Source organism: Brachycentrus maculatus, unplaced genomic scaffold, assembly GCF_059751285.1.
Source record: "Brachycentrus maculatus isolate JH-2025_06_01 unplaced genomic scaffold, ASM5975128v1 h1tg000366l, whole genome shotgun sequence".
NCBI classification, from domain to species: Eukaryota; Metazoa; Arthropoda; class Insecta; order Trichoptera; family Brachycentridae; genus Brachycentrus; species Brachycentrus maculatus.
Genome location: NW_028281115.1, coordinates 387,988 through 408,799, shown reverse-complemented (window position 1 = coordinate 408,799; position 20,812 = coordinate 387,988). Strand labels below are relative to the sequence as shown.

Here is a 20,812-nt window from a genome sequence, read left to right as displayed (position 1 = left end):
TAAAACCTGAAAGTTTTTTCTCCATTTGATAAATATTTAGAATATTTTAAAAAATTATAAAACACCTTTTCTTCAAAATGCAAAAACAACACTTTCTTCCCTGTAGCGGGTAAATATTAAGTTAAAAATATGCTGTTTTGCTGGGATATGGTACATTTTCTGGGCATTCCGAAAACATACACAACTGAAAATTGTCGATTTTTGATAAATGACGTTGTTGAAAGGAGTGAGCCATATGTATAATCAAATCATAATATTATACGAGACCGTTTCAATTCATATGTAGACTGACATCACAAAACAAAATGTACTTAATTTAGAAGTTACATGTGTGGGTCCCCATAAAAATATTCACCCCACCAACACTAGCATTTATGCCAACTGTGTTTCTACTTTTGGAGGCATTCCTGGAACTCTTCTTTTGTAATGTTCTTCAACTATTTCATGGCATTTACCTTAATCTTGCCAATCATCTTAAATCTTTTTGCTTTTAATGGTCTTTTGAGTTTGGTGAACAAGAAGAAGTCATAAGAAGCGAGATCAGGTAAGAAGGGTGGGTGAGGAAGAACAGTCATCGAATGTTTGGCCAAAAACTCTTGAACTCTGAAACCGAATGAGCTGAAGCGTTGTTGTTTCATCACATTCCCCAAGCTCAAAAGATCTTTGAAAGAAAGAAGATTTGAGATATCCAAGGATAAAGCAAATGCAACAAAAGAGCTGAAGGACATTACAAAAGAAGCGCTCCAGGACTGTTTCCAAAAGTGGAAACACCGTTAGGATGAGTGTGTGCGTCGGGGAGGTGAATTCTTTGAAGGGGACCCAGAGATGAAATATCTAAATAAAATACATCTTCATTAATTTATTCCGCAGTCACTTTGTGGTAAAATCTATCCATTTATAATTAATGTTTTACTTAGTACATACCACTATTTCTTAAAATCTACTGTGACACGTGTTTCGATGCATTCCGCATCATTTTCAAACACCGTATAATGTGTCACAGTAGATTTTAAGAAATAGTGGTATTTACTAAGTGAAACATTAATTTTTAAAAAAATACATTTTATTTTATGACGTCGGTCTACGTATCAATTGAACAGGCCATGTATTCATTTTTATTATTTTAATATAACAAATATGGAAACTAACTACACATTCTTATAACTACATCAGCGTAATTAATACGGATGTTTTTTATGCATCATAGATATAAATAAAGTTATTAAATAATGCAGAAATTAATATTAAATATAGCACATCTTAAATTCAAACAAATTGCACTTGATATATTCTCCTTCATATAAAATTGTATTTACAATACCATGTCAATAAATATAAATGATTAAATCATTGACCACTGTACAAACATACCCCCATAACATCATCTTTCAGAGCATGGATGCAGCGTATCAGTATAATGAGGGTTAATAAATAATACCCAGTGTTCAACCATGATTATTCAATAAATCAATATTACCAGCATCTATAGACAAAATCAATAAATAATTTATTTATTTATTTATAAAATAATACTTTCCAAAAATACTCACTTGGGAACTTACACAATGTTGCACCATAAGACATTATTTTAGTTTCCAGATATTTAAAAAAAATGTTATGCCCACACCACCTTATAACCCTTGATAAACATATGTACATGTATAATCACATCTTATATGAACCAGTCGAGCGAACTTTTTTTAGGATCCAACCATTTCGTTTCCTCAATGATCAACAATACAACGGCAAGCCAGCACTGACAAACTAAAGATAGGATTCTAAATCGTGGTCCCAATCTTTTAACCTCTCTAAATTAACACGCTCAATCTTCCACATTTGTGTCTTTGAATCTGGATTACATTTTGTCACAAATATTTCCTTCTTGTGAATGTTTAAATCCAGACAGCGCGGATTGCCGCCATGAACGAGCCACATTTTTTCCTAGAAAAGAAACTTATATTTTTTAAAACATTAAAATATTTCTTATTTTACTTTGAGTGGATGTATTGACTACTACCAATTACTGGGGTCAGTTTTATCAACACACTGTTGGCGGGCAGTTTTTTCATCAATCACAAGTAATCGCAAACCCAACTCCAATCTGTACAATGTTTTTTGGCATCTCGCACTGCACCAAAATTAAGCAAATAAAACGCTAAGCGTCTCTCTCTCTACCAAAAGTATGCTCAAGACGCTTTTAAGCGTTTCCCACAAACAATGTGTTAACTTTTGCGCGTAACAAAATAATTTATTTTAAGGTTACATTGTGAAAAATCCTAGAAAAACTGTGGAGAATAACTTTATATGCATTCATTAATTTATTTTGAAAATAAATTTTTGTTTAACTAATTTTATTTTGTGTGTAATTTATTTAGTCTTAATTGTACTGTAATAAAAAAGAATGTAAAAATTAAATAGTGTGTATGCCATCTTTATTAGTGGTGCAATGGGTTAAGAACCAATAGACCTAACGAGTTGTAATACCTTTCCTGTCCGAAATGCGTTAAAAGTAATTTTAAATAATATTCAAGATAATATGTCATGCGTAATGAAGTGATAATTATTTTATTTATTGTTTCGAATAATTCTCTCCTTATTTATAGAACAATTTTATATTTTAGTTATTATTCAGACCTGACGATGGGAGCTTAGCTTTCGAAACTAGTTGTCTTTAATAAAACTCAAGTGGTATAAAAACAAGTGTTTCCTTAATCAAGTGATAATTACAATAATTAAAGAAAACACTTCGTTTTTTACCACTTGAGTTTTATTACAGACTACATGTTTCAGAAGTTAAACTTCCATCATTCAGGTCTGTATAATAACTATTATAGTTATTATACAGACCTGAATGATGGAAGTTTAACTTCTGAAACATGTAGTCTATAATAAAACTCAAGTGGTAAAAAACGAAGTGTTTTCTTTAATTATTGTAACATGTCTTACCACAAAGTTAATGCCGAAACAATAAATAAGTGATAATTATGTAATATAGTGTGTTTAATGCTATACCACGAAGAATAACTCACAGGTTTATATCTCCATAGTTGATTTCCTCCCTGGCCATGGCATCCAAACAGTGTGACCTCAGCCTTATCATGAATATCTGCTACATCCCAACACATGGATCGACCCTTTGGCCTGTAACATAACATAATTTCCAGGTAATTCGATACGTTGTTACTTTTTTGTAAGAATTATTTGAAAATTGCTTTATATACTTTACAAAATAAATCAGAATTATTAATGGACAGGTTTAATTAAAACTGTTTGAAAATAATTCTGGAAATTTCATTAGCCTGAACGCACCTGATATCTTTTGACCAAGAGAGTCGGAAACTCTGTTCGGAGTTGTAGGAATCTCCGTCACTGTTCTTTTTGCTTAATACACAACGATTTACGCCAAATCTTTTGCCAGCTCCAAATTTTCTGGTGTCTATACACAATGTTGGTGCAGCTACACTTTGGATCTAAAAAATAAAAAAAAACATCTTTAACGAATGTGGTGATTTTTACTAATCCTCCACTGAAAAAAAAACCTGTTTGGCAAAACTGCCTGGGGCCAATATACATTCATGTGCATTGGAAGCCGGTTATAACACAACTTTTAATGCATATTAAATTTACTTTTTGTTGTATGTGTCCTAAGTTGAAGGACAAATTTTAAGTTGTATCTTCATTAATTAACAAATATATACACTTGGAGAAGGGCAGTTTTAATGCCTATTTACAAGGGAAAGGGATCTAGGGTGGAATGTGGGAACAACAGAGCAATCAGTCTTTTGAGTGCTGTTAGTAAAATGTATGGACGAATCCTCAAAGAAAGAGTAAGAACCATAACAAAGGATAAAGTGTGGGATGTTTAGAGTGGATTTATGAAAGGGAGAGGATGCATGGATGTTTTTTTTTGCTTTACACGATATAACGGAAAAGTTTTTGGAAAAGAACCAAAAGCTCTTCTGCGTATTTGTGGAACAAATACAGTATACCAATTGTATCATTTCTTGGCTAAATAATTATTATAAGCGAACACAACATAATTATGGGTATACATATTGTAAACACAGTTTTTAATGGAGTCATAGTACATCATGTTTACAGGAAAGCAGATTAATTCAAACATCCACATAATTTGTAGCAGTTATTGCTAAAATATAATTTAACTGCTATTTATATTTAAAAAAGGGTAAAAGTACCTCTCCAGAAGCAAAGTCTTCAGGTTCAATTGGGGGATATTTCTTTGGCAGATCAAAGGCAATTTCTTTCATGAACCAACTGAAGGGTTTGCAGTTCAGGGACTCTCGCAATGCCTTCTGTTTTGTCAAATCTCCCGGGTCTATTTCACGGTAGTGAGGACGCCTGTCATAAATATACTCTTTGTATTCATCCATCCACACATCGGCCACACGCCTGTAGTTCTGCAAAATAAAGCAATATTGAATATCACAATATCAACAGTGATAAGAACATTAGACCCATTTTAAGTATGTTATACTGGAGATATGGAGACTTTTTTTATAAGTAAAAGTATTTTTTGTTGTTTATTAGTTGCAATAAATTCCTTGTGTAAAGTCTTACATCTTTCAACTTTGTGTAATATATTAATAAAAGATAGAATCCGACAAAACAAAAAATGAGGTAGATAAATACATGTGATGGACCTCTGATTAATCTCTGAAGTTACATATAAGAAAAACAAACACAAAAAATCTTATTTTTTTCAAACATTTCATTTATTTCATACTAGTCTTATATTCAGACCAGTCAAAGATGCCCATTAGTGTGTCAAAGTTCTAATTGTTTGAGGAGATGTAGAGGAATATAAAATTTTAAATCAAACAAATGTTAGAGTCATCATTGGCTTACCTTTCCTACAAAGTCGCCGCGTCCCGGATTGGGGAAGGGGGAATACTTTCTATAGATGTGTCCCACACGAGAGCACGGAGCATCCAACATGCGTCCGCCGCACTGCCATATCTTGAAGCTCAGCTCGTACTGCTCCCCGCCCCAGATCTGAAGCCCGTCGTCATATCCTCCCAACTCCCAGAAGAAGCGGGCGGAAATGGCGAACAAACCACCGGCCATCACGGGACTCCTAAAAATAATTGAGAAAGAATTTTATTGAAAAAGAAATATCAACTTGTTATAACATTGGTTATATCGTAGTAGTACAGGAGAAAGCGACCAACTAACAAAACAAAATGTTCAGGAGGGCCATTTAAGTCACTTTTGCTTGGCAAGAAAATAAACACCCATGCAGTTAGACATTTATAACAAGTCAATATATTATACTTCTGAGTTTAAAATCCTTTGGGATTTTTTCCAGGTCATCATTGAGCTAGTATGATATCAAATAATCAACAATCACGTTTTTGTAAAAAATGCACTTCGTCACTTTCTCCTGTATGACTACGATATATGACAGTTAGCTGAGTATATATATGACAGTTAGCTGAGTATTGATAATATCAATGTGCAGTATGCATAAACATCCTAAAACAGTGAGAGTGAGTGGTGGTCTTTTTTACATTTTTGCAAATTTAAATTGTAAAATATTTTAATTTAAGTTTTCCTTAGTAAATACCACTATTTCTTAAAATCTATTGTTACACGTGTTTCGATGCATTCCGCATCATTTTCAAATACCATATTTGAATATGGATTAGATTTGATGCATAAAACAACACGCTGATATAATTATATAAATATCATTTCTTCCAATATAAAATTAAGGTATTTAGTTATTTTGCTAGATAAACACCAATAGCTTCAACAATTTGGAAAAAAATAATTACTTTCAATGACGTAACTGCCATATTTAGAATTCGATTTTATAAATGAACTTTTAGCCAAATTATAGCCACATCTAAATAATAAAAAAAGATGTTGATTTTATTTATTTATTATAAATAGATTTGTAAAAACAATGTGAATAAAATAATATTTTGGCGGATGATATTATAAATTTGCTTATCGGCCAAGGATGTAATGGGATATGCTAAATTAAATGCTCCATTATGGTAAATTTAAATACTAATACTTTCCTGTTGACAAATGTTGCATAATGATAAACTTATGAAACAAAAGTAATTAGGTGATAAGGAAAACAGGACGCTTATCTCATTATAAATAATTTGACAGTGATATTTTAAATTAAATGTTGACCTAATACCATAAATTAATTATTTAAAAATTGTCAGAATTTTAAATAGTTTTTAGTTTTTATGAATATCCCTCGAGTAAAAACTTTCAAAACATTGTTTCACCTCCTTCTGACTAATCTTATCCGTATCCAATAGTGCATAGGGCACTACATCAGTTCATTGCGGTGTTAACTCGACCATTAATTATATAAACATCTTACACTGCAGGACCTTGTATAGAGGAGTGGAATGTATTTGATTATAGAGATGGCATACGTGAAGAAGTTCAAGGTGAACAACATTAATGGGAAAGGAAATGGAGGAGAAAATTATGCTAGGACATGGAGAATCGCAGTAATGGCATGAGTACTCGGGATTGCAAAGAGAAAATACAAAGAATTTTATTATACAATATTTAAAAAAGAAAACAATAAAACATCTTTTCATTTAAAGCTAGCGTTATTCGATAAATGAAATCTTGTATTTTCAATATGCATATGTAAAATATCAAAAATAAAAAATCAATATAATGTGTAATTCCTTCATTCACAAAGTTTTTATTAAATCCGTAAACTATTATCGCTGTTGCGCAAACATTAAGAAGCCTTGTGTGCACAAATGGCGTTCAATGCTGAATAACTTTAAGTCAACACAATCCAACTTACCACTGATGCACAAATAATTTAATCAGGTGTTTCTATTTATATCAATAGTGAATATTGAATAACCATGATAAATGTGGAAGTCTCTACTCACTTGAACGGTTCGGTCGGGTTTTTAGTATCCTCGGGTAATAAAGGAAGCCGTTTATAAAATAATTCCCAATCAAAAGCGCCTCTCGCACCTTCATCTTGCGCTCTGTATTCAAATGTATCATAAGCTATTACATCGATAAACGGGCACATGCAAGTCCTGTAGTCTTCTGCAATTGGATCTGAAACAAATCATACAGCGTAACGATGTAGATGAAAAAAATCAATTTAGAGATAATAATGGGATATTATTTTTTGACATCTCATCAAAGATGAAGTAGAATATGGAAGTCTGGGCATTTACGGGTCTGACGACCGTCATAGGCTGTTTTAAGTGATCACTTTACACACGTGTAATATTCACCAATTCTACCCATTATTGACAACCACACTACTCAAATTCTTGGAAGTTCTATTTATATGAACCAATTAAGAAATCTTGTTCTTGAATCACTAGAACTTCACTAGAGACATCTATTGGTGAGATGTAAAGAAGAATTTTACTAAGCAGAAACTCTTATATCAGTATGTAATACTACTAAACTAATACTAATAAACTTCAAGACTTCAGACTTCCATATTCTTCTTCATCTTTGATGAGATGTCAAAAAATAATATGAAAATAACTCCTGTAATCGGAGATAATCCAGATTTTGCGAACAAGTATTTGGACACACTCAAAATGTTGTAAATAATGGGATATTTATTGAGAAAGAATTTGAAGAAATCCTACTTATTATTGAGATAGTCACCTAATAGAGGGGGAAGCCAGTTGACATTGGCTTCACAGTGCGAATCTAGGAACAAAAGAACTTCTCCAACAGCTTTTTTGGCACCCGCTAATCTAGCCAAGATCAATCCTTGCCTCGATGGAAGATGTATGACGTGAACTTTCGGCAAATAATCCCTGATATATTCGTCCAATTTGTCTTTCAAGAATTCTGGAAAGGCACAACAGTTATCGGTTAAAAATATATTCATAAAAAACATTTTTGAAATTTATTTTTGCATTATCGATGTAGTATTTCCCCAAATATCTGCTGATATTAAATAAGAATATTTTTTTTATAAAATATGTACGGCAAAATGTTTAATACCGACTTTATTTGTTCATAAATACTGTATTTGTTCTGCTTGATAGTTATGCTATAAGTAATATATCGCTCACTCCTTTCAAGAACGTCATAAATCAAAAATTATAATTTTTCAGTTGTGCATGTTTTCGGAATGCCAAAAAAATGTTGTATATCCCAGCAAAAGAGGCATATTTTTAACTTAATATTTACCAGCTACAGGGATGAAAGTGATGTTTATGCATTTTGAAGAAAAGGTATTATTTAATTATTTTTTTAAATATACTAAATATTTTTCAAATGGACAAAACACCTTCAGGTTTTACCTAAAAAGATCTGTTGCACAGTAAAAAGTTCAATAAGTGGCTTGATATTTATTTTTAATACATTGTATTATATTTTTAAACTTTAAAAACGTTCTCCTGCAAAATCAAGTTTTTTGATTTGTGATGTTCTTGAAAGGAGTGAGCGATATGAGATGCAGACTTTAACATTATGCAATTGGGTTGTCCAGATGTTTTCAGTACAGTGAATGCAGCAAATCTATTATTACATAATATTTTTAACAAACTCAATTTTACAGATTACTTTTACGTTTTAATAAAAGTGAGAATATAAATAGTTTTTTTCTCCTCAATTTATCCGAGAAGATCGTATAAAGCCTGCAATGTACTTTATGGACATAAGTTATGTCTTGCTTTATTAAAATTTTCATTCAAGCCCTTATCCGCACCCTGATGGTGCATAGGGCACTGCATCATATAAACGCAGTGTTATCTTGATCGTTAACACATGAAGGAAAGGTGATCAACCCTCCGCTTCAGGTAACAGTCCAGGGTAATATTGAATAAATATTAGAGTGAAAAAATCACTTATATTTATTTGATCCCCCTGGGAATCGAACCCGGGACCTCCAGTACGGTAGCCATGCGTGCTGACCATTACACTATGGAGGCGGACAAAATTGAAAGCAAAAATATTAATTTTTAACTTCAAAAATTCAGGTTACTGAATATAATAATTGAAGGAAGCCCATACAAATTTTTAATGTACTAGTGCTTACGAATTCAAAACAAAAACATACCCTTGGTACTGCCGTCATCTACCAGTATAATTTCTTTCAATAACTGAGGTGGAGACCTATTAATGACACTATAGACAGTGCGCAGAAGGGTTGTCCAATGCTCGTCATAAAAAGGAACAATGACACTAACTTCGGGGAGATAGGAATTGTACTTTTTACTTTGGCAACCAGGATTCCGAATATCAGGAATACTCCTGTGTAAGGAAATTTGATCACTGGCAAGAGCATTAAAACCATTCACTTTATAAAGCTTTTCTTCTTCTTCTTTTTCATCGGGAGATAAAACAAATGCCACTCCATGCTCCCCGGGACCTAAAAAGACATAAGTCGATTCATTGCATAATTCTGAAATATTGTTGTTGAAAACAAAGGTTACTTTTGACGACCATTGGAGAAATAATGATGATTTTAATAAAATTTACATAAACTCAATTGAAAGTCATCATTGCTGTGGAATTCATGAATAATAATTAAAAACTTTCAATGCAAACCACTGGAGCAGGTTTAAACTCAAATGTTATTAAAATTTATTTCAGTAAGCTTGAATTGATATGTATAAAACAATGAAATGAATTACAAAATACAAATATTGTCTACCTTTTCGTCTCAGATCCTTATTTATTTTAGAGTAATCGTGCCAATCAATTGGTTGTCCATTTTTATATTCAGGCTGTAAATGTCAAACAAAATTTCCTTAACACATTTGGATTCACTGTGATCAAGAGTTATGTATAGTAGGGGATATTTCTTTATTTATTTATTTCATAGATACATACATTTTTTTAAATATTTTTTTTTACTATATGTATTATAGCTCTTTAGGCATGGTCTGTATTGAGCCGAAATACTTAGATGTTAATACAATTTTTTTATTTACTATTATTTGTTTTTTTAATTATTAGATTATATTTATTAGATACAATAGATACAATAACAATTTACAGTATAAAGGTTTTACAATAAAATAATTACAACTGGACTTTAATTAATTCACTTTCTACCTTGTCCCTTCCAACGGGAAGCAACCATCGACGGACACTGTTCTTACAAACATGATCACTACTGGAATTCTTAATGGTTACTATCAATAATAATATCAAAATTAATTATTCATTATAAAAATATATTTAACTGCACGATTTTAAGGCATTGCATTGGTCAAGTTCAGAGTTATAAGCGTACATTTGGAATATAAGATGATTAGCGGTATGCTTACTTCTGATGTGAAGAGGGTTATAAAAAGTGAAGAAGATATTGATGTTATATTAATATAAGTAGCTAATGCAGTCTGTAGCAAATTGAAAAAAAATATTATCATTAGTTTTGTTAAATAATCATGCTGAAAGAGGCCCAGAAGTTTAAAAAAAATAATAGGAATCATCTGAATTAGTAAAAAAAAATATATTTTTTTTTAATTATTAAAAACAAAAACAAAAAATGGTTAAATACTTACTGGGGGCTGAGGTTCCTTTAGTGCTTCGAAAGCAGGAAGGTTTTTTCTAGTTAGTGGGCGCACCAATTTGAATGTAAAAACTGTGATAGTAATGACAAATAATGCCATTAATAAGAATTTCAACAAGCTATTCACCCGTCTCTTCATTTTCATAATTTTACTGAAATAAAATCCAGTATCAGTATATCTGGAAATAAAAAAAAAACGGAAGCTGCGATTCGTTTTATCGTATTTGAACAGTTTTCATAACAGCAACCGTGGCACCGAATGTGACAACAATATTTGCAATCTTCAAATCTATGATATTGTCAGCCTATCTCTAACGACCGATAAGAGAATACATTCGGCATCAAAACGTACATTTTTTCTAACCGGTTTCAACAACAGTAATGATTTGGATAAAATGAAAGTAACACATATTTAATAGCAGAGTTAAATGTACGTATATACGAATTCACACACTGCCAACAACGCAAACTACTAAATGGAAATTGTCACTAGTTACCTGAATAAATGTTTGTAAAATTAAACGTTCTTGAGTATATTAAAGATTAAACAAATGATCATGACCTCCATGAGTAAACGTAAACAATACAAAATCTATGGCGTTTAGCTGTCAAGAGGCAAAAGCGAAAGCAGAAGTTTCATAGATATGTCATAAAAATAGATGGGTAATAATTTGTACAAGGGTTTCAAATGAAAAATAATATGTTTTGTAAAAAATATTTAACTAACTAACCATCAAGCCGCTTCCTTGCAGGGGTAGGCAGAGAGAATAGAATGCCACACCATTCTGTCTTTGCAAACATTATTCGCTTCTACCACGTTCATGCATCTCCTCATACATACCCGCTGATTGTTTCGGCTCCTAATCTGACCGCTTTCAAGCATTTGGCATACCTGATCGTGCCAAGTTTTTCTCGGTCTTCCTCTGCTCTTTTTCCAATTACATTTGCCTCATAAATTTGTTTTACCATTCTTTCCACACTCATTCGTTCTACATGTCCAAACCATTTCAACACACCTTTCTTAATTTTATCGATAATGCTTGTCTCAGCTTGCAGTGCACCATTCACTTTGTTCCCAGCATTTACTCTCCTTTCTGTGTCTTTATCAATATTTCCATCCCTAGAAAACATACTATCCAAATATACGAAATCATTTACCTGCTCCAAAATCTTTCCATTTACCAATATTTTACATTCAGATCTACATTCATTTCTTTCAAAAACCATAATTTTGGATTTGCTAACATTTATCAATAAATCATTTTCCTTGCACACATTATACATTTTTGTCACCAGCGCCTGCAGGTCTTCACTGCTATCGGCAAGAAGAACAGCATCATCAGCATACAAAAGGCAACAGACAGTGAAATTATGAATTCTACCTCCAACATTTAAATCTTTCAGTTCTTTCATACAATTATCCATGTATAGGTTAAACAGCCACGGTGACATTACACATCCCTGTTTAACACTTTTAGAGATGCTAAACCAGGATGAAAATGAACCACTTACCCTAATGCATGCAGTGCTATCCTCGTTCAAGGATGCAATGCCTTGGATAAGTTTACTGCTTACCCCATACTGAGATAACACTTTAAGTCATACGCTTTTTGCAAATCCACAAGAGCACAGAAAAGCTTTTGGTTTTTGGCCAATAACTTTTCCGCAATATTGCACAAGGCAAAAATTTGGTCCATACATCCTCTTCTATTCATAAATCCACTCTGGACATCCCAATAAGGATTTTTATTGGGGTTGTTTTGATAAGGATTCGACCATACATCTTGCCAACAGCACTCAATAGACTGATCGCTCTATAGTTCCCACATTCCATCCTAGAACCCTTCCTTTTGTAGAGAGGCATTATGACTGGCCTTCTCCAATTCACGTGAGTGTAACTCTTCTCTAGACAACGGTAAAGAGCCGATGCAACCATGCGAGAACTATTTCGTCACCATTGTTGATGTTTTCTACTAAAAATACTTCCTTTTCATAATTCCGCCACCTACAAATTTTCAACGAGTGTATTTAGGTGGAAATTTTTTTTAGACTTCGGAATGAAAGAATTATTTGCATAAATTTGAAATGCAAAAAAATATTAAAAGAAAAAAAACAACCTTGTGGGTGATACGTATTTTTAAATATAATTCACGCATTCGAAATTTCGTAAAAAGAAAAAGGCGGGGGAAAACTCATTACTCATATATATTTATTCTATGAATATTCCATAAATTTCAATGTTACGTAGATAGGTACCTTGAAAATTTAATATAATCCTCCCCTAAAATTAGAAATGAAAACGACAACATGGCATTACAAAATACTTTGTTGTCTATGGGACTGTCCATAAACAGCTGATTCCGAAATCGCTGTGGATCACGGATGTTGGATGTTCCGAGCGATGTGCTTGTTATAGAAATATAAAACACAGTTCGGCTGTGTAATTTATATTTCACTGTTAAGACCAAGGTAAATATCTAATACACATACATGACCTATTTATAAACCGTTTTCTTAATGTTTTATTCAGCCAACTGTCACATTATTTTCAGATGTCACTGTCGATTCAGCAAATCATTTTAGATGCAAAAAGATTAGCAGGTCGCCTAAAAGAACGAGAGAGTGTAGCCGATTCTCTCTTGAATGATACCCAAGCAATAAACAGACAAATAGAATCAATGAAACAGGCAAGTTCGTTTAGTTCATCTGTATATACACCCGTACTCTGATGCCCACTCATATAGACAAAGGTGTTACGGTGCTTGAATCCTAACGTTTCTTGTCACGTTACTATTTGTAATTATGTATCAATAATATATTCGAATGAGCACTTTCACTTTCATAATATACAATCTTAATATTATTATTCTTTGAATTTAATATATAGTTAAAATATTGACATGGCTAAGGGTCTGACATTGTATGACAATATCACTCTAATAAACATATTTGCCATAATAATGTTTTTTGTGAATGATGTTTTTGGCTTTGATTTTTTAATATAGCTTCTTGAATAGGATATTCTAATCTTTCGAGTCATAAAAATGTCAATGCCATAAAAGGCCTTGATGAGAGAGAAAGGATGTCAATATCAAGTATCTGTCACTTTTGATATGAAAATTTAAATGTTTTTTTCATTGTAAAATTTATTCCTTCTCTATACTAAAGATGTAAAAAAAATAATGAAATTATGTGGATTGTGATTTTACTACTGCAAATTATTTTTTATTGTGATCTAGAATAGAAAGACAAATGAATTGTCTATTAACAAATGCATTTATTAATATAGCCTGGTTGTGGTCGAGTGGTTAGCGTCGGAGACTCTGAGTCAAAATTTCTGGGTTCAAGCCCATTCTACCACAACTTTATCCCTATTTGTAGATAGATATCTTCTCTTTAAAAATATCTTAAAGTGATATTTAATGCTGTTGCGATGCCTTAGCCATAGACAAATGTCTTAAAATCAATATAATGAAAGGTAAAAATTTAAAAATGGAAATTAAGGTTATCTAAGTTTTCTTTTCGGGCGTGTGCTGCGACTAGATAATGAAAAATTACTAGGAAAGTATATTTGGCAAGTGTGATGGAAGCGCAAAGTGAAGGAAGAAGGGTGAGGATTACACTGTGTATAAAGTGATTACACTTATGCTAGCTGATGCCATGTCTCAAGCCCTGTGAATGCCCAGACTTCCTTTAACCCTACTTCTGTGTTGAGATGTCGAACATATGATTAAATCTTATTTATTTATTTTTTTACAAAAATGTTAATAATATTAGTATATAACCACTCACCGAGATTTTTATGTCTATTCGTTTCGAGACGTACCCGTCTCTTCGTCAGGACAATCACTACCACAGCATGCTAACAATACCACCCTTCACCACCATAGCACTATTAACACACTCAAAACTACACAAAATGTCTAACACATGCAATTTTTGGTCGACCCGAAGACCAACATGCACTAAGGTTTCAGCAATAGACATGCGTTACGAGCCGAGGTTAAACATGCACTGATGATTAAATGTTTGGAAGTTGAACCGGCAAGGGGTGTATGTTAGGTCAGACGCACGTAGCATGCTATCCTTTTTGCTTACCCCCTCAGTGAAACAGCTTGAAGTTAGTTACAGTATAAGATAATGAATTATAATATCAACAAATTTAAAAATGGTTCAAAATCTGCAATATTCCATAGTCAAAAAAAATTGTGCCCAGTCATATATATAATCAAAGGGACAATCCAATCTTGATATATAAACATTTAAAATTACTGCCGGTACGTGGAATATTGTGGATGAGTATCATCGTTGAACCACAAACTATACAAAAATATGAAAATCCTTTAGTTCACAACTATGATATACGATTTACACACAACGAAGGTTTGATAGTCCCAAGAATTAACAATAAATATGGGAGTCGAACACTGCAATATATCGTTCCGAACATTTTTAATTTGTTACCCACGGATGTTAGAGGTCAAAATAAAATACGGAACAAAGGCAAAATAAAGGAATGGGTAAATGATCAAGAGTTAATTTTATGAAAATTGTAAAATTTTTATATTCTTAATTTTTTTCTCTTTGTTTTGTGTGTATATTAGGTTAAAATCGTTAAAAACAAAAAAAAAATGTTTTAAAAAAGAACTCCACCGACAAGACACACAAGGTGGCTTGGTGGGTCTCTGCAAAGAAAAAAAGATTTCTGAATATGTATGAATTGTAATTTAAATAAATGTATACAAATAAAAGAAAATATTATCACCAATCATTTTATACCTTTTATGTATAGTACCAGGAGGAAGTCCAGGCGTTGAATGAGGGTTCGCGTCAGCCTCATTCGGTGCTGATTTACAGTACACAGGAGATGAGAGAAATGCAACAAGAGAACCAGCGACTGCAGGCGGCCCTAGACGACCACCGCCGGGCCCTCGAGCACATTATGACAAAGTATCGGCAGCACGTGCAGAGACAGATCTGGAACTCCCGCATCGACTTCAAAGGAATCATCAACAAACGCCAACAAGAGGTTGTTATTTTATTTATCTCATACATAATTTCCCATAACAGCGCTGCAAAATTTATGCAACATTAACCTGTTAACCGGGCGGTCCGCTGTCCAATTACGCAACTTGTAACGGGCGCGAATACTGATTCACTCCGTGTCTTAAATTCATGTCGAGACATGTATGGATGACTAATACCTTTGTTGTTCGAAAAATATACATCCCGCCTGTTCCAGGGCGCAACATATATTTCAAGGACGTGTTCATATGTCCTACCCCTACCCGATATTGTGTACGTTTGACGTATTTATGCGTCCCGCCCAGTTAACAGGTTAACCCTTTTGATGCTGGAAGGTATTAATACAGCTGTACCCAGCAGGCCGTGATCTTTTTCAACAAAAATGTGAAAGCTTTTAAAAATATGACTGTAACTTTGATTATATCGGTAAATTGTAATATTTTAGTATTTATTGATCTTTCTATTAGATGTTTCTATATATGTACATAATTAAAAAATATTGCAATTGGATTTGATGCTGGCTTACGACAAGCTCAAACGAGAGCACGTTTTTTGCGTTCATTTTGTATGGCTAGCCTGGCGAGCACAGAATTGGAGACCCGCGTTAATGCGCTCATGGCATCGAACCGGTTAAATCATAAATTCCATATATCTTTCATCTTGGAACTGTCTAGTTGATTGTATCAACCATAAAAATATCGCTTTTAACCATTGAGCTGGATCCTCAGTCAACATATGTAATTTCTACATCGAACATTCACTAATCATATTTACAACATTTTGAGTGTGTGCAAATACTTGTTCACAACATCTGGATTATCTCCGATTACAGGAGTTATTTTCATATTATTTTTTGACATCTCATCAAAGATGAAGACGAATATGGAAGTCGGGGCATTTACGGGGCTGACGACCGTCAAAGGCTGGTTTAAGTGATCACTTTACACACGTGTAACATTCACCAATTCCACCCATTATTGACAACCACACTACTCAATTTCTTGGAAGCTCCATATATATGAACCAATTTTGAAACATTATTCTTGAATTACTAGAACGTCACTAGAGACATCTATTGGTGATATGAAAATAATATTCACTAATAGGTGTAAAATAATATTCACTAGTGGCTCTAAAGCCACTATTCTTCTCCGTTCTCTCCATCTGATGGAGTACCAATGTAGGATCAGTACCATCTAGGACATCGTGTAAGATCCTCACGGCGTTAACTTCGTTATTAATTACACAAAGGCAAGTCCTGTACTACTGAATCTAGGAGTGGAATATATTTGATATGGTAAGTGAAAGAGCTCAGAGTGAAGTATATGGAAAAGGAATAGTAGATAGGAAATCGAGAATAGCAGCAATGGCTAGGGCATTCGAGGTTGCATATATATACTTGTACAAGCTAGGGTACTTGAAAATATAGTAATATTTTTTTTGTAATTTTTAGGTCATTCGGCAGCAGGCTGAGAAAATAAATGAAATGACCTCTGTAATGCATCGAGCTGCATACATCGATGATGAAAATGCTCCAAAGGAAGAAGAGTTGCTTTCGCAACTAGTCATAGAAAACAAGGTTTGTATTATTTATTGCATTGATCTAGAAATAGTCTAAGTTAGTGGTCCCAAACCCCCGGAGCACGGATCGGTGCCGGTCTGTGGGTCAAATGGTACTGGGCCGTAAAAACTACATTCATCTTCTTCTTGGTGTAGGCCTTGTGGCGTGTTTTTAAAAGGGTCTAGCCTTCTGCGATGTCGATTCCCAGCTGTTGATCCATCTCTTTGGTGGTCTGCCTAGGAGCTGTCTACCTTGGGGTTGGCCGTACAGAGCAACGTGGGGGAGTCTAGATGGTTCCATTCTCCTCACATGCGCATACCATTGTCTCCTTCGTTGCCTTCCCCACCTAATGACATCTTCGATCTCGCAAACATCCCTTATCATGGCGTTCCTTATTCTGTCTCATAGACTCTTGCCAGATATACTTCTTAAGGTGGAGACTGACTGGAGCATTTTGTCGTAACATAACGTCGTAACATCGCTCACGGCGAGCGTCACCGAGCATCTGAAGCTATGGATGGAGCGCTCGGCTCGCTGTACTGAGTGCCTGAATGCTCGCATCGAAATGCTCCGGTCAGTCTTCACTTTTAGAGTCTTCATTTCTGACAACGGTGTCCACTCTACTTTCGATCCCAAACTACATTCGAGGCAACAATTCTGCCTGTGTTCTGGATCGTGGCGGAATGCTCTGAGACTGCCATCACACCAGTCCAATCCTTATTGCCATTCCCGACATCCTGTCTGTGTGAAACAGGGTTTTCTGTGGCGACAGCGACCAAATTAAAACAATGGAATAAACTGGACACAAGCAACGCACTTCTCGTGTCATTTTGTCATCTCGTGAACCGTCTTGTTGGAAAGAAACACGCTTGAGTTCTCGTTCATTTAGCGTTTTAACGAGCGAACAAAAAAAATTAAACAATATAAAATGTACACAATATACGTGGGCCCCCTCAGTGACCAGCGGTAAAATTATCAAATTCTGACCGGTCCGTGGTGATACAAAGGTTGGGGAACACTGGTCTAGGTAATTAAATGTATACACATATCGTACATGGCAGTGGAAAATCACAGTTTTATTGTACCAACACAGCTTACGATTTTAAGGAATCCTCAAATAACATTAACCCGGGGTCTTACTGTGCTTTACAATGTTATATTCTATATGTTATGTTTTTGACAATTAAACTAACAGATTCAGTTACTTATTCAGGTGCCTAATATGATTGTGTGTTTATTTTGCATTGAATATTTTTTAAAATTGTAGATCGGTTATATGATATTTTTCAAGTCATATATGCCCTGAGTGATGACTTTTAAGAACTTTTTTAATAATCTTTTTCTGTCTTTAGATCATTTTTACATAATTCATCTGCAGTTTTGTATATTTTTATATATATTGTTCACAGGGTCTACGAGAGATGTTAGGACTATCTCGAAAGTACGGGTCAAACGGAACATTGTTAAATTCTGGTACACCAACACAAGACAAGGATGTTCAGACTGATGCGGTTATTGGTTCTAACACGTGACGTAAACATAATTCACCTAGCTCATGTCAACTCTAAGACTTACTGTCTTATACCTAATGATTACCTGGAAACATGCCTGTTTGAGTGTTTTTAATTTTGTATAATTATTCTATATATTGGTATATCAATTTGGGCGCTATTTTTCCGCCTTTATACTGCAGAGCATGTTAGCTTTGGATTTAACCGTTCTTACCTGTAAACTGAAGGTTAATACTAAATTAATATTACTGAAGTAAGGGTTAAGTACATTTAAATTAGACTAGTTGTATAAAACTCGTAAACTTGCGTAGTTGTCTAAAACAATCTCCAAACTTGTGATTGCATCATTCGAAGTATGATAAAGCTGTATTTTATTTTGAATTAAAAAGTTATCGATGAATTTATTCGGGCTCATATTCTTCTAGAAATAAATACTTTATCAAACTGTTTAGATAGTGAAATGCATTTGATGTCATTTCATTATTCTGCGATTACTTTCTTGTTAATTCAAAGTTTTCTAAGGCTTGTTAGGAAATATTATGTTAAATTTGGATCAGCTAAGCCGATTTTATTATAATTAATTATTATTATATATGTACATACTTATATCTGTACACATAACAATAATAATTCAGTTCACTTTCCATTTTTAACCAATGTGTAATTACATTTGATTTGGAAATTATTTCTAAAGTGAGGGTTGTGTTTATGTAATGAAAATTAAATGTATTTTTCAGTTGATTGTCATTAATTTGCATAAGAAAATTTATAAAATCAAATTCTTAAAAATATAACACATTCGCCCTGAATATAAAAAAATATCTCCTACGTATTGGTACAACAACATCAAAAAGGGTTAATGGCTTTATTAATTCAGATTCTTACTATCCAACGCTCTTTTATTTTACTTTTGTGTATTTTTTGTTAATTTCATTCAAAAGAGACCAATTGAACAGCTTGAATCAGTATTTGAAGACTGTCTTTTTGACTAAGTGTGTAAAATTATTTTCAAGATTCAATATTTTTACAATGCATTTTATTCTTAAAGAAATGGCTTCAAATGTTTCTATTTTTCTACTGAAATTGTTAAATGGTCAACAAAGTGTTTAAGGGATTACGTGTAATTATTTAAGTACGCTAAGCTATAGACATATTAACATATTGAAATCTCAGTTTACAATAAGTAGTTACTCTAATAGCGACACTGTTATTTTTAACTCTATGTAATGAATTAACTTAACTCTATTAAAGTGAAAAAATATAAATAATGACAGTGCTGTGCACTAAATAGAAGGTAGACAAGCCTCCTTTCATGGTTATTTGCAGTGACTAACTGTCGCCATAAAACAATTTAGGATTATGTGAAAGCAATGATTTAAAAAATAGATTGTTCAATTCTAGATTCACATTTTTCAAAATGTATTGTAACAGCAAGATTTCGAACATCAATGTATTTTTGGTCTTTTGAAATACAGTCGAAATCGGTTATTACGAGCACAAATATAGTGAGATCTCGGATATAACGAGAAAACATTTGTAGACATTTTAGTTAGTGATTTTTCTCCATTCACGGTTATAATGAGCTACTTTTCGGGTATAATGAGCAAAAATGTTTTTTTAAAACTATTGTGTTGATTTTTAAAAACACATTTTCGACCCTAAGCAATAAAATTGTTTGGGATTTATAAAAAAAAAGCTATTCTCGGATATAATGAGTATTGTTATAATGAGCAAATTCAGTCGGTCCTGTCTTCCTCGTTATAACCGAGTTCGACTGTATTTGGCACCAAAAACCAATAAAAATGACATGATATACATATATTTATGCGTGTAGTTGTAAATTATTGTTAATTTATTTAATTATCAGATAATACTATTGATTCCAGTAATTTTTTCATAAATTTAGAGCCATAGCAGAAAATGTGTACTTTTTTGGGTTTCAAGACTAAGTTAGTTTTGAGTATGAGATGTTATTAAATTTAAAAGGAGGCTAAAACATAGTAGCATTTACGCATTAGAACATATGAATAGACAAATTATAGAGGTAAAATGGTTTTGATATACACAATTATCTGTATCAATTTTGTGTATCAGTGCTCATTGTAATGTGTCCATTTTTACAATTGGACAGTTGATTAAGATTTAATAATTTACTTGCAGGGGCGGGTACTCATTAGCGAACTATCACCATAGTGTACCAAC

At 33.2% G+C, this 20,812-nt stretch overlaps 2 protein-coding genes across 3 annotated transcripts; one reads left to right on the top strand and one right to left on the bottom strand.

Moving 5' to 3' along the window:
• Positions 1 to 1,061: 1,061 nt before the first annotated feature.
• Pgant6 (Polypeptide N-Acetylgalactosaminyltransferase 6) lies at positions 1,062 to 11,142 on the bottom strand. 2 transcript variants are annotated; one of them, XM_088269857.1, is made up of 11 exons: positions 11,011 to 11,142; positions 10,506 to 10,692; positions 9,650 to 9,722; positions 9,053 to 9,364; positions 7,648 to 7,836; positions 6,900 to 7,077; positions 4,867 to 5,095; positions 4,197 to 4,418; positions 3,310 to 3,470; positions 3,030 to 3,141; positions 1,062 to 1,941 (listed from the first exon to the last, which is right to left on the bottom strand). In XM_088269857.1, exons 2-11 carry the CDS (start codon positions 10,656 to 10,658, stop codon positions 1,765 to 1,767), a joined length of 1,806 nt encoding a protein of 601 aa, XP_088125983.1. In that variant the 5' UTR covers positions 10,659 to 10,692; positions 11,011 to 11,142; the 3' UTR covers positions 1,062 to 1,764. The 2 variants fall into 2 exon arrangements, with proteins under 2 accessions (XP_088125983.1, XP_088125982.1); XM_088269856.1 differs by having other exon boundaries at positions 1,626 to 1,941; positions 10,506 to 10,665; positions 11,011 to 11,116.
• A 1,723-nt stretch (positions 11,143 to 12,865) lies between these two features.
• Positions 12,866 to 20,413, top strand: LOC148303499 (FGFR1 oncogene partner 2 homolog). Its single transcript, XM_088269858.1, has 5 exons — positions 12,866 to 12,982; positions 13,066 to 13,200; positions 15,306 to 15,542; positions 16,992 to 17,117; positions 18,509 to 20,413. The coding sequence occupies exons 2-5, from the start codon at positions 13,066 to 13,068 to the stop codon at positions 18,629 to 18,631; spliced, it is 621 nt and encodes a 206-aa protein (XP_088125984.1). The 5' UTR covers positions 12,866 to 12,982; the 3' UTR covers positions 18,632 to 20,413.
• The last annotated feature ends 399 nt before the right edge of the window (positions 20,414 to 20,812 follow it).

Excerpts from the sequence above, each read along its gene's own strand:
- LOC148303499 (XM_088269858.1), top strand. The coding sequence starts at position 13,066 with ATGTCACTGTCGATTCAGCAAATCATTTTAGATGCAAAAAGATTAGCA. Across the intron at positions 13,201-15,305 it reads AAATAGAATCAATGAAACAG|TACCAGGAGGAAGTCCAGGC; the intron begins GCAAGTTCGTTT and ends TTTTATGTATAG. Across the intron at positions 17,118-18,508 it reads AACTAGTCATAGAAAACAAG|GGTCTACGAGAGATGTTAGG; the intron begins GTTTGTATTATT and ends TATTGTTCACAG.
- Pgant6 (XM_088269857.1), bottom strand. The coding sequence starts at position 10,658 with ATGAAAATGAAGAGACGGGTGAATAGCTTGTTGAAATTCTTATTAATG. Across the intron at positions 9,365-9,649 it reads TAAGGATCTGAGACGAAAAG|GTCCCGGGGAGCATGGAGTG; the intron begins GTAGACAATATT and ends ATGTCTTTTTAG. Across the intron at positions 7,078-7,647 it reads CTGGCTTCCCCCTCTATTAG|ATCCAATTGCAGAAGACTAC; the intron begins GTGACTATCTCA and ends GATTTGTTTCAG.